We start from the raw sequence: 16,671 nt of genomic DNA, 5'->3' as shown, positions 1-16,671 counted from the left end.
ATTGGAAATTTTCTGAAACAGTGAAATCACTTGAAAAACAGTTTGCTGTAAGGCCACCAGAATAAATATCTATGAATCCTAATGCACTAAATGTCCTCTTTTTAATGTCTTCATTTAGGTCCAAGGGTGTGTATATTTCTGCACTTGAATATATCTATTTTGCCAAACAGTTCTCCAAAAGCACATGCTACGAATTGACATCAGTCGCATTGTGCAAAATGAATAAAAATCACGTTGCAAGTGTGTATAAAACACTCACGGGGATAATCTTTGGGATGCACTTTTTCGCTCCAGTTCCCGTAGAAGGTGAGCCGGTACTTGGCCGTTCCACATGCGCAGCACTCCTGCAGCGGCTTCTCTGTGGTTCTAAGAGGATCTGCAGAACAAGAGCTATAGATTACTTACAGACCAGGCTGACACGAGGTCTCACATAGCCGAGCACATGCACACATAAACCCACAACAGTGTGCATGAGACACACACACACACACGGTACAATGGGCCAAGCAAATTAGACAGAATTGTCCAAAGAAAAAAATGTAATTATAAGGTTCTAGTTGCATAGCTGAGGCATACTTTTGTAATTACCTTTCTCGCACAGCCTCCTGGTGAGAGAGCCCTCATCCTGGAAGAATATTATCTTCCTCTGTACCACGCTCGCCCTGCGAAGAAGAAGAAAAAAGGTTACACTGCTTTCACATATTACTCCACTTTTATCTGAGACAAAACGCCTCCGTTCTGAGAGGAGATGCTCGCTGAAGTATCAAGAACATTCACAATGTTTTTCTAGGTTTAAGCAGAAAACTTTAAAGGTAGAACTCGCAACTGATGCATCTCAGTAAACCCTCCAGTAAAGTCACACAAATAATAAAAATAATAATGGCGGCACGGTGGTGTAGTGGTTAGCGCTGTCGCCTCACAGCAAGAAGGTCCTGGGTTCGAGCCCCGTGGCCGGCGAGGGCCTTTCAGTGTGGAGTTTGCATGTTCTCCCCGTGTCCGCGTGGGTTTCCTCCGGGTGCTCCGGTTTCCCCCACAGTCCAAAGACATGCAGGTTAGGTTAACTGGTGACTCTAAATTGACCGTAGGTGTGAATGTGAGTGTGAATGGTTGTCTGTGTCTATGTGTCAGCCCTGTGATGACCTGGCGACTTGTCCAGGGTGTACCCCGCCTTTCGCCCGTAGTCAGCTGGGATAGGCTCCAGCTTGCCTGCGACCCTGTAGAAGGATAAAGCGGCTAGAGATAATGAGATGAGATAATAATCATCATCATCATCACCTGACTCATGTGAAATTGACACATTTGCGTAATTTTCATGATTTTTTTTTCACGATTCATTTATTTTCAGCCACCAAAATTTCACATTTCATTAACCTTTTATATGTAGTGAATGCATTTGTACTTTCATATGTGATATTGACACATGGTTCCTTTACGGTGAGGGGGAAATAAATATTAGGGCATTTTCATTTTTGTTATTTAATATACTTCCAGTACATGTATTACATTACAGTTACTTAGCAGACACTCTTATCCAGAGCAGCATACAACATACCCAGACCAGCCTGGGGAGCAGTTGGGGGTTTGATGCCTTGCTCAAGGGCACTTCAGCCATTCCTGCTGGTCCAGGGAATCAAACCGGTAACTTTTTGTTCCCAAAGCTGCTTCTCTAACCATTAGGCCATGGCTTCCCCCCCACTTCAAATTTGCATCATTTGCAAAACATCCATGTATCCATCCATTATCCGTAACCGCTTATCCTGTGCAGGGTTGCGGGCAAGCTGGAGCCTATCCCAGCTGACTATGAGTGAGAGGCAGGGTACACTCTGGACAAGTTGCCAGATCATCACAGGGCAGACACATAGAGACAAACAATAATTCACACTCACGTTCAATTTAGAGCCACCAATTAGCCTAACCTGCATGTCCTTGGACTGTGGAGGAAACCGGAGCACCTGGAGGAAACCCATGCAGATACAGGGAGAACATGCAAACTCCACACAGAAAGGCCCTTGGGCTCGAACCCAGAACCTTCTTGCTGTGAGGCGACAGTGCTAATTACTATACCACCGTGCCGCAAAACAAATCATCCAAAAAATTTTCTTATGCAAATTGTACCAGGTGTCATTATAAAAAGCCACAGAACCATAGAAAAGACCCTCAACCAAAGACCCTAAATCCTTGTGAACATCCCTGTCAGAACAATTAGTTCAATAATATATAAGAGGAAAATTCACTGAACTGTCCCTGGACAGGTGTGTCACACAAGATTTCATAGCAAACCCTCAGACTAATAATAAGGGAGGTAAGAGAGGAACTAGCAGTCGCTGAAAAGGAGTTGCAGGATGACCTGAAAGCAGCAGGAACAGCAGTTACACAAAGAACAATAAGCAATGAACTGCACTGCAATCATCATTGATTCTATACCTCGTGCAAAACTTTTCTACTAAAAAAGTAAGTACAGAAATGCACGTCTAAGGGTGTACTCACACTAGTTGATCGGTACTGCACCCGAGCTGTATGACCCCCAGATTCCAGTTCATTTGACTTGCTGCGTACAGCGCTCAAGTGCGGTTCACTTGGACCGCTTGGTTCACTTGAGCTCAAGCGCAATGCGATTGCTAACCGGACAGAACTTGAACCCTATAGTGTGCACATTTCAATTCATTGTAGAATATTTGGGTTAATAAAGGGTCTGGTTCACACCTTACTGATGAACGCAAATTGAAGCGAGTAAAGCTGCATCATGATAACGTAAGCACACTCAGGACCGGAACATTAAGTGCAATGTGAGTGCAGTCCAGTGGAAGAATGGGGGGAGGGACAATCGCTCTCGGGAGCAGGAAAATAGACAAAATAAAAAAAAACAGAACTCTTTAGCACTTCATGTTTGCAGAAAGAAGGGTTATGCGTCTGATCCCAAGACTACCATACCCATAGTGAAGCATGGTGGTGGGAGCATTATGGGGCTACTGAAGCATTGTACATCGTCGAAGGAAACATAAGTGGAGCGACGTAGCAGGGTATATTAGAGAAAGTGAATATAAGGATAAGAGAGATGTTTCAACAAGATGACAACCCTAAACATAGAGCTAAAATAACTCAGGAAAGCCGTGCATGGCTGAGCCAAATGATAATCACATTTATTTTCACATGTGATATTTACACATTGTTCATTTGTTTTTCCACAGGGGAATGACATGTGATGTGGTATTCAGGAGAACAGGTAAATAACTGCAGAGATTAAATAAGAGATTGATCAGTGTCTGTGCCTTATCTCGGATTAATGTCGAGCAAAACCCAAGTGAAAACTCTTCTCTTTTCCCAAAGCTATAACCACCTACAGTACCTTCCCTGTCTGCAAATGCCAAGTCCCCGCCTACCTGCAAGTCCCAAATGGCTTCTTATGAAACAAGTTACTTTTTGGAGGAAATATGGACTGAGCCAGTCCAGATGTCTCTGAATCTCTAAACTCCATTTACCACATGACCAGTTTTTTAAATTAGTAATGAAACATCAACTGAGTCTCTGTTGGCACTGTGCATTCTGATTTCTTCTCTTAGTCTCAGTACAGGAGGTGTGGCCTCTGCATCTGTCAGTACCTATGTAGGAGGTGTGGCCTCTGTGCCTGTCAATCAGTAAAGGAGGTGTTCCCTTTTGTGCCTGTCAGTACCTTTTTTAGGAGGTGTGGTCTCTGTTCCTGTCAGTACTTGCTGAGGAGGTGTAGCTTCTGTTTCTGTCAGTACCTCTTTAGGAGGTGTGGCTTCTGTGGCTGTCAGTACCTGTTTAGGAGGTGTGGCTTCTGTGGCTGTCAGTACATGTTTAGGAAGTGTGGTCTTTGTTCCTGTCAATACCTGTTTAAGAGCTGTAGCCTCTGTTCCTGTAAGTACCTTTTTAGGAGATGTGACCTCTGTTCCTCCCAGTACCTGTTTTGGAGGTGTGGCCTCTGTGCCTGTCAGTACATGTTTAGGGGGCATGGCCTCTGTTCCTGTCAGTACCTGTTTAGGAGGTGTGGCCTCTGTGCCTGTCAGTATCTGTTTAGGAGGTCAAGTCAAGTCAAGTTTATTTGTATAGTGCTTTTAACAATAAAAATTGGCGCAAAGCAGCTTTACAGAATTTGAACGACTTAAAACATGAGCTAATTTTATCCCTAATCTATCCCCAATGAGCAAGCCTGTGGCGACGGTGGCAATGAAAAACTCCCTCAGACGACATGAGGAAGAAACCTCGGGAGGAACCAGACTCAAAAGGGAACCCATCCTCATTTGGACAACAACAGACAACATGACTATAACATTAACAGTTTTAACATGAAGTCAGTTTCGTTGATGTTATATCTCTTCATTGATGGAAACTTGAGTGCAAAACTGGAGGTGTCTTTGTAGAAGGAGGTGTGGCCTCTGTGCCTGTCAGTACCTGTTTAGGAAGTGTGGCCTCTGTGCCTGTCAGTATCTGTTTAGAGGTTGTGGCCTCTGTACCTGCCAGTACCTTTTTAGGAGGTGTGGCTTCTGTTCCTGTCAGTACCTGTTTAGGAGGTGTGGCCTCTGTGCCTGTCAGTACATGTTTAGGGGGTGTGGCCTCTGTGCCTGTCAGTACCTGTTTAGGAGGTGTGGCCTCTGTGCCTGTCAGTACATGTTTAGGGGGTGTGGCCTCTGTGCCTGTCAGTACCTGTTTAGGAAGTGTGGCCTCTGTGCCTGTCAGTACCTGCTTAGGAGGTGTCTTTGTAGAATGCAGATTTTATTTAAAATTTAGACCACAGTCAGTCTGTAATTTGGTAAATTTGTTTGGTTTTGGTGAGAATACTTTATTCATCCTCAATATCGGCTTTATTCTGGTCAGGCATACAGCCTACCCCAGGAATACTGTGACTATCTGGGTTGGATGCATTATTTTTTCCCCTGTCAATCAGTGCAATACTAGCCAAGCATGAGCCGTTGTGAGGACATGTATATGGAAGTCTGGTTAGTGCTTTCTTCTGAATGTTCAGCTGTACAGTACTGTGACATTAGCATCACTTTGAAAAGATGCGGAGGATGCATGTGTAAGCCTCCAACCTGCCCATTTCTTCGCTGACATCAGAAAAGAAAAAGAAGGAAAAAAATCCAAGCATACACTTCACTTGTCCTGTCCACTACTAAAGAAGGGTTTAACTGAAAATTTTATGTCCACTTCTACAACACTGTTCACCTTCCCCGAGCCTTTTCAAATCTGAGCATTCTGACACTTGCAGACTGCTGGACAGCCCTGAGTTTAAAAGAAGCCTGTAAAATTGTCCAGTCCTCTTGAACAGTGGCTCCCAGGAGTTCAAAGCGGAGCGGGGTCACACACCTCCTCGACACACCTCCACCATCTCCACCGCATGCTAATGCAGCCTTGCTGAGTTCCAGTGGCGCTGCCAACTGATATATCTCACAGATACTGTAGAAAGCCGTCCATCCGCACTAACCTGCCGTACACACACACACGCACAAACACACTCCTCAACCGAGGCTTAACTCATAGAAACGATAGTGGTTGTGCTGAAAAATACAGGACACTGGAGCATTTTGGATTTCATCTCAGCTGATTTAACTTCACTTAGCATTTGCAAACAAACTATTTTTCTTACATGCGAATGAAAAGAAATCATCTGTAAATCCAAAAATGGGCGTGCGCTCCAAAGTGCCTTACTGTCGGAGTGCATTATGGGGTGTGGTGTTGCCAATGGTGATTTGAAAATAAACAAAATGCTTGTGTGCTGTTTTTTTTTTTTTTTAGGAATACAAATCTCTATGGATTTAATAAATGCACAAATATTAGTGCAGACATTTTAATAATTAGTGTAATATTTAAATAATAGGATTTGAATTAAAATCAATGCCAGGGTGGCCCTATATTTAGCCGGGACCATCCCCGGCCCAAACCATCAATGGTGGCCTGCTTGGAGCATGGGGAAAATAATTTTCACTAATTTTGGTCACTGATCTTATTCTTGCATTAATCATCAATTCAACTGCACTCTGCATTTTCACATGGCAGCCCAGACGCCGACAGCATCGCAGCAGATTAAATAGGCGCTACCAAATAAGGAAATTCTCCCCTCCCCTCTATTGCAGTTGGTTTGGTCCAAGACTCCTCCTCTGTATTGCGGGGAACTTAAACAACATTGGCGCGAAACAGCGCGCGTCAGTGATGGAGGGCAGAAAGAGGCCAGGTGGACCCGAAAGGGCGAAGCTTAAAAAAAGGAAGGAGGTGGCAGCAAAATGTGCCAAACTGACAGATATGTTCTCAAGACCAGCTGGTAGGTTACGAAAGATATGGAGTATGATAACCCTGTTTGTCGATTTTATCAGTCTATGCTAGGCCTATAATGTGTCGATAGTTTGCGATGTCGTTTGCGATGTCAATTCAGCTTTTTGATGTCATGTGAAATCTCGCAGTTTACACGGTATAGATGTGGTGTATGTCTTAATTCTAAGAAGAACCGGACATTGCTTTACATTATTAACAATTTTAGATGAACAGGTCCCAAATGTGCTGTTGCGCGTTATTTCCTCATCCAGCCTATTTCATCTCGCTGTCACACCGTGCATTTCCACAGGCGTGCGCACATTGTGGTTATGAACAAGAGTTGGGCTATTTAAGATACGACGTTTGTAATGTAAAATATAGCATAGAGGGGAAAAACATGATAGGTCGTAGAATAAATCATGCTAATAATTTAACACAACCACAAATAAATAAATAAATAAATAAAAATAAAAAGCATTGTGAAAGAACAGTTATTTGTTTTATCTTTTTTAATGTACTCAAATTCCTCCTCCATTTCAAAGTGGCCTGAATGTGAATTAAACTCCCGGACTGAAAACAGGGCCCACTCCGGCCCTGATTAAAATAAATATGTACTGAATATTTTTTTAAGTTAAAGGAGTCTTGAGTGGCATAAATATTTGAGCATCTTAATTCACATGAAGATATAAATGATCCATCATATTTAATGTCGCGATTTCCTCAGGTCTTCTCACACACGCTAACTGATTCAATCAGTCTGTGAGGCATTGCTGCATAAGCCACTTTAAATCTGACCTCCTTCTTTTCTCCTGTATTGACTCCTCCATGTTCAGTATTCAGCATGCACCTTTACTTCTTAACGCTGAATGATGTGACCGCCTTTCTAATAAAGGTGGCTTTTTATTTTAAACTTCTTCTCCTCTCATTCCCCGTGCGATTTCACTTGTATGGTGCAATATCCCCATCAGTAGCGTCCCTCACTGCAGAAACTACAAATTTATGAGGACATTAGAGTAAAACTGTCCTCCTCAGCAGATCACACCTTATAGCAGGCGTCTCTAAACAGGGGCCCAGGGGTCAAATCTGGCACTATGACACGCTGAAAAGACATTTTATTCAACGTACGAGAGAAATACATGCACTCCGTGCAAACCCGAGCCAGGCTGAAGAGCTCTCGTGTCTCATGGAGTTAAGCTCCATCTGGAGCTAATGTCATATGTTTGTCCTCAATCTCATAAGCAAATCTCACATCTGTAAAGCAACCGGGCCAAACCGCAGAACTCAGAGATCCTACAGAGTTTCTGTTATTTTCAGCAAGTTTAAAGAGGATAATCAGACTTTCTTCAGTGTAATGGTTTGTGCACATTGTGTTCATTATACCTCCCGCAAACAATGACTAATAGGAATTTGATTCATGGTGTTGCAGGGGTATTGTTTTTTTAAGTTCACACACAGTTCCAGTTGACAAATTTTGTTGCGAGCGGGGGGGGGTATTCTATAGTGAGTTTACTCACAGTTCTAGTTTGTTTCAGGTTTCAAATTTCAATGTGCAATATTAGTCACATGACTTTCACATGGATTTAATCTGGATTAGCATCATTTTCCAAGGCCATCCTTAAAAAAAATCCGTTTCCTGTCCACCGGGTGAGAAAAAAAATTTTCAGTCGGGATGGAGGGATTTTTTTTTATATATATATGGATGGATAAGAAATCGCAATGCTGTGTTTGCTTTTTCTTTCAGTACTTTTTTCTTCCTCTTCTTCTTCTTCTTTTTTTTTTTTTTTTGGTGGTTGGCAAACCAACTTAAAGGTGTATTACCGCCACTGACTGGGCTGGAGTGTGGAACAGGAGATTTTTTTTTGGGGGGGGGGATGACAACACTATTTTCTTTTAGCCATTTCTGTTTCGTTTAAATACTTGATAATTTTTTGGGGTTTATTTTCAAGGAGAGTTTTTATTTTGTCCTCGGTTTGTTCAACAACACACTCCACCATTTTGTTTTTCTCTACTCATGGTATATGAGCCGATAGCCTAGCAGTGGAGTAGCCAATCAGAGCACACAATTGCTCATATCCAGTGAATGTGGATAGAATAATTTCTATTATACAGTATACGTCTCATCTCATCATCTCTAGCCGCTTTATCCTTCTACAGGGTCACAGGCAAGCTGGAGCCTATCCCAGCTGACTACGGGCGAAAGGCGGGGTACACCCTGGACAAGTCGCCAGGTCATCACAGGGCTGACACATAGACACAGACAACCATTCACACTCATATTCACACCTACGGTCAATTTAGAGTCACCAGTTAACCTAACCTGCACGTCTTTGGACTGTAGGGGAAACCGGAGCACCCGGAGGAAACCCATGCGGACACGGGGAGAACATGCAAACTCCACACAGAAAGGCCCTCGCTGGCCCCGGGGCTCGAACCCAGGACCTTCTTGCTGTGAGGCGACAGCGCTAACCACTACACCACCGTGCCGCCTATACAGTATACGTAATTCTGAAAACTAGATTTTTTTTTTGCTAACTCTTACTTTTGTTAACTCTCTTGTAAACTTATAAACAGTTCTATCAAGACTGTACATTTCCCACTGCAGGCAAGAAAGAAAAAAAAAGCAAGAAAAAAAAGGTTAATTCTAAATTGGAAATCCATGTATTCTGCGTTTCAAAAAGTTTGGAAAAGTATTTTTAATATTTTCAGGCATCTGTACAAAAAGCAAGCCAAAAAACAAACAAACAAACAAACAAACAAACAAACAAACAAACAAACAAACAAACAAAAAAACAAATCATGCAAAGATGCAGAGTGCCACACATTTCACCCAAATACCAAACACATAAAATGCTTTCTTGCACAGGTTTCAAATTGCAAATAATGAATGATTTAACCGTATCATTAATACTAAACTGCTTATACATTTTTTATTTTATTTTATTTTATGAAACCAATTATTTGGCAGCAATGCAATGTATAAAATCATACAGGTACATGTCAAGAACTTCAGCTCCAGTTTCATCAGAATGGAGGAAAAGTGTGATCTCTGTGACTTTAAAGGAAAACTCTCTGATTTTAAACCTGGGTCCATCTCGATTTTCCCATCTCTTTAGATCAAAATATTCACTTGGGACAAAAACAATTGAAATCATTCCAGTATTGAGTTAGAACTCGATAACTGGCAACCGCAAAATGGCTATGCAGTGTAATCCTATGCGAGGAAATCATCCACATCAAAGTAAATTGATGTTTACAAAAGGGCTCCCTTCCATTCATATTGTCGTAGTCAGCTAAATATTCAGGCTCTACTTTAGAAATAGACTTCAGCACAAATTCTGCCTGACTTATGCTTTTGTAAACATCAGAAAACAGCCTCTGTGCGATAATCGACGACAGATACTGAATGTGGCGCTGCGTCAGAGACTGAAAGAAGAGCAAAGTAAAACAATGAGTCTAGAAACAGACATTTCCTCAGGTTTCTAACAGTTATTGAGGTAAACAGACACAGGTGTATCTCTGTAAGGATCCTTTCCATGTTGTCAGACACTCAGAATAACATTATGAGCCTGTCAGTGGCCAAAACAAGGGTTTTACTTTGGCGCAGATGATTTCCCCATAGAATTACAATGTACACAGCCATTTTGCAGTTGCCGGTTATAGCGTTCTAATTCAATATTGGACTGATTTCAATCTTTTTTGTCACTAGCAAATATTTGGATGCAAAGAGATGGGAAAATAGTCAAAGTCAAAGTCCCTCTCATGCCAGAATCTGGTCTTCCCAAGCAGTCTCTTGTCCCAGTACTAACCAGCTCTTTGGGGCATATGGGTGCAGCACTGATCTCCGTTTCGATAGCCCTCTGCCTCTCGCCTGTACAGCTAGGGTTACAGTGGGGGGCTAGTCCTCTGGTAACTGTGAGAGTTTGACTTCCCCACTCACATCTGTATTGCAGCATGCCTTGCCAGACGGTAGTAGGTACCATTTTTATGATGGTCTTTGGTATGACCTGACCGCGAGTAGAACTCATGATCTCCCGGTCGAGAGGTGGACACGCTAACCACTCAGCCAACTCACAGAAAATAGGCTCAGGGTTAAAAAGTCCCAGAGCTTTCCTTTAACCATGGCTTCATAGTTGGTGCCAGCGAATCAGGATTAAGTATTTCAGAAGCTGCCAATCAAATGGGACACAACAGTCTCTAGTGTTTACACAGAATGGTGCGAAAAACAAAAAACATCCAGTTAGTGGCATTTCTGTAAGTAGAAACAGCTCATCAACTGATGATGATGTTTGTCCTTCAGGGTGGAAGATGACCATGACTTCAATTTGGTGGGTGGCGACTGTGGGTCTGGAGGTGACTGATGAAGTCAATCTGGGCTTGGAAGGTACACCCATATGTTGGGCACATGTGGATAGTTGCTGTAGTGGGGGGGCAATAGTTTGAGCCTTCCATGCAGCTCGTTTTTTATGGGTCTCGCCAGTGCATTTCATCTAGAATTTATCCTTGATGTCCTCTGAGTCAGTCACTGTGGCAGCACAAGCACCAATCAACGTTACATTCCTCTTGCCTCCAAGTGGGAGCTGGAGTGTCATCAGGTGATTGCCGAGGACCTCCGGGAGTTTGATAAGTTTCTGGGCAAGGTGGGACTTTACAGCAAACCCAATGCCTGCCTCTCGCTGTTCAGTGATGCTATGACCACTCCAGAAGAAGGTTGTGGCAGCGGGGGCGTGGTCAAGCGCCGGTCTGTGACAGGAGGGCGGAGTTGGGGAAGGTAAGTGACAGAATCGCTTCACCTGAGTGTCATTAACCTGTGTTTTGTGTGTGTTCTCCCCAGTAAACCGCCCTACTTAAGGAGGGAAAGGGAGAGCGGAAGGGAGCTTCTTCCCCGGCAGAGCCGACAGTGTGTGTGTGTGTCTCTGCCTGCTTAGTTTAAACATTGTTAGACTGAAAAGTTCGGCAATAAAGCCATCTGAAGAACCTTGATCTCTGTCCTGCCGTCCTCTGTGCTCCACCCACACGCTATTCGCGCTACAAAGGTATAACCACCACCATGTTCCATGAGCTGGCCCTTGTCTGCTAGATGTGTTTCACTTAGGGCAGCCATGTCCAAACTGCAGCGAGCCAGTTCCCCGACGACCAGTGCAGCTCCTCTCTCCAGCCTGTCTGCCCCAATGACATCCAGTAGAGTGCGCTTATCAACTAGAAGGGCACTTGGTAGAGTGTATACCTCTGCTAAGCCACATATTATCAATATCAAAATCAAATCACTTGAACCTTGGATCATACCAAAGCTGCTCACCAAATTTCATCCAAATCCGTTCACTACTTTTTGAGTTATGTTGGATCAAAATCTAATCAATTGTTCCTTGTCCCATGGCTCACCTTTACTCCAAATTTCATCCAAATCCATTCACTAATTTTTGAGTTACATTGGGAACAGACAAAAAAAAAAAATCCTGGATCCACATATATTTCTGGATCCTGGATTTGCATACATATCTGGATTTGGATCAAAATCTAATCAATTGTTCCTTGGGCCATGGCTTACCTTTCTTCCAAATTTCATCCGAATCTATTCACTACTTTCTGAGTTACAATGGGAACAAAAAAAAATCCTGGATCCACATACATATCTGGATTTGCATCAAAATCTAAGCAATTGTTCCTTGGCTCATGGCTTACCTTTCCTCCAAATTTCATCAAAATCCATTCACTAATTATTGAGTTACACTATGAAAAGCAAACAAATAAACAAACAAAAACAAACAGTGGTGAAAACATAACATCTTCCGAAGTTGGTGGAGATAATGAGAGGTCAAAAGAGAACATCCAGACTTGTTGGGTCTGACAGGACAGTAACTCAAATGGCCACTCTTTACAGTCATGGTGAGCAGAAAAGCATTTCAGAAAGCACAAAGCATCAAATCTTGAGGCAGATGGGCAAGAAAAGCAGAAGATTTTGTTCCATCAGGTTCCACTCCTGACTCAACAACTCGAAGCCAAAACATTTATCAATGGATTTTTGTTGCAAGCATGATGCATTACTGTACATCATCACCTTATACTCATTTTTTTCATATACTATGTATTAATATACTGTATTAATGATTAATAATGTGCCAGAAGCCACAACTCAGTCGAGTCAATTAGAATTTCCAAACATGGGTCTGAGTTTTGACGTGCCTGGTGTGCTAGCTAATGAATTTATGGTGTACATACAGTATGTACAAGGTTGTTTACTTGGCCTACAAGCTACATTTTCCTGTTAGAATGATGTACCTGAGAGCAAATCCATGGCAACCACTGACAGCTGCAAAAATTTGTTCCCTGTTCAAATCAGAAACTCCAATAAACGTGGTGTGGATGCTAAGAAGGAACTCAGATCAATCATACTGAATATCTTGTAGATGTAGTTTCATGGCAACGAGACATGAGCTAATGAAGCTTTTCAGAAACGTCTGAGATTTTACCAAGCAAAGTCACCTTGACTTACAGCACACTATCAGACTTTACGCAAAATCAGAAGAAAAAAAACAATCACATCCTCCTGGAGCTCTTGACAAGATGAACGTATTACTTTGCAGTGAGGATTAAACCACAGAGCAGAGAATGTCTTCTATTTCCTGGAGCAGCTTTACACATTTGCACCTCGAATCCACTATGCATATAATCACAAATATGTCATACTGCCAGTATGATCACCAAAGGCAAATTTCACACACATGTTCATCTGCCATGTAGGTTGCATTTTGAATTAAGGTCACAGAAGCTTCCTGTTTGTCTTTTGGTTGACATTCAGACAGTTTCTGCTTCAAAGTTATTCAATGTAATATCATACTGGACCGAAAACCAGGAACATTTTCAACACATTCACTCCCAGTTCCATGGAAATGGAAATCTCTGGAAATGATTTCAAAACGAGACCGTCAGTGACAGCATAGCTCACTCCAGCCCCGTCTAATCCAGAAGGAACGATCTAAAGTGGGCCACCTTCTTTGCGCAATAAATGTTACAAGCTACTGTATATACACTATATACAAGCTATATATAGAAGCTATACCCTATACACCCTAGGAATACTGACCTATTTGCCAGAAAGAATCCAAAACGGCGAGGAATTGACCGAGAAGAAGCAATTTTTGTTGAAAGGCTTAATTAGTCCATAACTTCATTAATAATTGTAATGAAGCAAATCTGGGTAGACGTTATATGCAGCCTAGGTACCCCTAGCTTCATGGAAGAAAGAATCAAGATTGGTAAAGAATTGAGGGAGAAGAAGTAATTTGTGTGGAAACTGCTCGTTAGGAATTGATTCATCTCATCTCATCTCATTATCTCTAGCCGCTTTATCCTGTTCTACAGGGTCGCAGGCAAGCTGGAGCCTATCCCAGCTGACTACGGGCGAGAGGCGGGGTACACCCTGGACAAGTCGCCAGGTCATCACAGGGCTGACACATAGACACAGACAACCATTCACACTCACATTCACACCTACGCTCAATTTAGAGTCACCAGTTAACCTAACCTGCATGTCTTTGGACTGTGGGGGAAACCGGAGCACCCGAAGGAAACCCACGTGGACACGGGGAGAACATGCAAACTCCGCACAGAAAGGCCCTCGCTGGCCATGGGGCTCGAACCCAGACCTTCTTGCTGTGAGGCGACAGCGCTAACCACTACACCACCGTGCCGCCCCCTAGGAATTGATTAATTACTCCATATCTTCATTATTAATTACAATTATCCAAATCTGGGTAGAAGCCATATGCACCCCAGACAGACCTACCTTCCTGCCAAAAAGAATAAAAATCGGTGAAGAATTGAGAGAGAAAAAGTAATTTTCGTGAAATGTGGATGACGCCGGACGGACGATGGACAGCACATGATGACATAAACTCATAGGCCTGTCGGCCGGATGAGCTAATAATTTGTAACATTTATATGTAACATTCTACAATATTTTTTTAAAGCACCTATATTTCTTTTTGCAAGCATCAAAAAGTTATTATTTTAAGGCTACAACGACTAATCAACAAAACCAATAACATTTAATGAGAAAAACAACTGCTAATGAACTTCATTAGTTTGTTGGTCAGTGCAAGAGTTGGGAGTTAGGTGCCTTGCTTAGGGGCACTTCAGCCATTCTTGGTGGGCCAGGGAATTGAACCAGCAACCTTTAAGTCTCAAAGCAGCTTCTCTAATCACTAGGCTATGGTATCCCCCATCTTACTATCACCAGGTAAATACAGTACAAATCTTGCTTTGCATACAGCACTGGCAGAAGCCAAAGAAACATGTTGACTCATAAGGTAGAGCAATATTACAGAATTTTACACAAATATGACTGCATAGTTTTATTTACTGAGAGATTGGAGATCTCACAAGAACTAAAAGGGCACTCAGTGGAACTCGGTGCAAACACATTATTTCAGCAAAGCTAAAACTTTCTGTCATTCTTTTTTGTTATTACTTCTGCCAACTTTGTTGAATCAGGTTATGTTTTTGCCTCTGCTTGTTTGTCTGTTCCCAACGTTACTCAAAAAGTAGTGAACGGGTTTTGATGAAATTTTAAGGAAAGGTTCATGAGCCAAGGAACAATTGATTAGACTTATCACAACTATAACACTAGATCTCTCAATTGCGTTCATTATGTCTTCTATTATATATGGTTAGTTTTTTCTTTTTTTATCAGACATCTAGTTTTAGGTTTGTTTACCTGACATGTTTCGACGTACGTAACTGTCGTCTTCCTCAGAGTGTCACCGGATGTTGCTGGTGACGCATCTTATCAGCTGATGTTTCCGAAGGCGTGACCTTCCTGTCTAGTTTGACAGGTCGGTCACGTCTTCTGCTGTCCGTTTGTCCCCTGCAAGATGGCACTCCATATAACACTAACCATATAACACTAGATTTCACAGTTATATCCGAAAAACAGGGATGGCATGGCGGTGTAGTGGTTAGCACTGTCGCCTCACAGCAAGAAGGTTCTGGGTTCAAGCCCAGTGGCTGATGAGGGCCTTTCTGTGTGGAGTTTGCATGTTCTCCCCGTGTCTGTGTGGGTTTCCTCCGGGTGCTCCGGTTTCCCCCACAGTCCAAAGACATGCAGGTTAAGTTAACTGGTGGCTCTAAATTGACCGTAGGTGTGATTGTGAGTGTGCTCTATGTGTCAGCCCTGTGATGATCTGGCGACATGTCCAGGGTGTAACCCGCCTCTCGGCCGTAGTCAGCTGGGATAGGCTCCAGCTTGCCCGCAACCCTGCACAAGATAAGCAGTTATGGATAATGGATGGAATCTGAAAAACAGCAGCCAAAAGAAAGTGGGGCTTGTGGATATCTACAAATTCTGCTGTAGACAATTGGAACAAGTTAGATAAGTCCTTGAGGGAAGTGGCATTATTAAGAAAGTTTAAAAAAAGACCTCTGCAAAGTAGTTTTCTAGTATGTTTTGCTGAAATAGTCTCTCTCTCTCTCTCTCTCTCTAAAAAACAAGAGTGCACTGAGAGCACAATATCCCCCGCTGGCAACTGTGCCATAACTCTGGTAAAATTCAACTGAATTGAATGAAATTACAATATGTGTATTACTGACATATAACAAAGAATCTTGTCAAGTTCCATGAAATTACTCCAAAAGTTGTGAGAGGAGTTGATTTCAGAAGGTGAGTACCCTTCCCGGGACAGATGGACAGACGGACATCGCCACGACATAATCCCCCTTCGGGCCTTTCGGCCAGCAGGGGATAATAAAATTGTGAGGGAAGTTGATTTCAGAAAGCAAGCACACCTTGATGAAATTGCCAAAGTACAAGTTTGTTAATAATCAAGTGCATAACTCTGGGAAATTTGCCCAAATTAAACAAAATTTCAATCTGCGTATAACTGTCATATAACAAAGCCTTTTGCCAAGTTTGGTGAAATTCCTCCACAAACTGTGAGAGGAGTTGATTTCAGAAGAACGTACACCCTCATGAAATTGGCAAAGTACAAAGTCATTTAATCAAGGGTCAAAACTCTGGTAAGATTTTCAGAAACAAAATTAAATCGCAATATGAGTATTACTGTCATATAACAAGGCCTTTTGCCAAGCTTCGAGAAATTCGTCCAAAAATTGCGAGAGGAGTTGATGTCAGAAGGCGAGCACACCTTCATGAAATTGTGAAAGTACAAGGTTGTAAATCAAGGGCTGTAACCCTGGTAAAATGCAACCGTCTTATCTCTCGTCTTGTCTTCTTCCGCTTATCCGGGGCCGGGTCGCGGAGGCAGCAGTCTAAGCATGGAAGCCCAAACTTCCCTTTCCCCAGACACCTCGGCCAGCTCCTCGGGAAGAACACCGAGGCATTCTCAGGCCAGCCGAGAGACATAGTCCCTCCAGCGTGTCCTGGGTCTTCCCCGGGGCCTCCTCCTGGGG

General features: G+C 42.7%; 1 protein-coding gene across 2 annotated transcripts in view; it reads right to left on the bottom strand.

Moving 5' to 3' along the window:
* spon1b (spondin 1b) overlaps window positions 1–16,671 on the bottom strand; it is a 298,589-nt gene that overhangs the window by 221,435 nt on the left and 60,483 nt on the right. For both annotated transcript variants that reach the window (XM_060927069.1, XM_060927070.1), the window contains exons 4-5: window positions 589–662; window positions 260–376 (exon numbers count right to left, since the gene is read on the bottom strand). In XM_060927069.1, the coding sequence (XP_060783052.1) occupies window positions 260–376; window positions 589–662 (191 nt within the window). The remainder of the gene's footprint in view (window positions 1–259; window positions 377–588; window positions 663–16,671) is intronic.

The sequence above is a fragment of the Neoarius graeffei genome, chromosome 8, assembly GCF_027579695.1.
Source record: "Neoarius graeffei isolate fNeoGra1 chromosome 8, fNeoGra1.pri, whole genome shotgun sequence".
In the NCBI taxonomy this organism is placed as follows: Eukaryota; Metazoa; Chordata; class Actinopteri; order Siluriformes; family Ariidae; genus Neoarius; species Neoarius graeffei.
The sequence above is the reverse complement of the archived record's forward strand: the minus strand, read 5'-3'. Positions and strand labels throughout refer to the sequence as shown.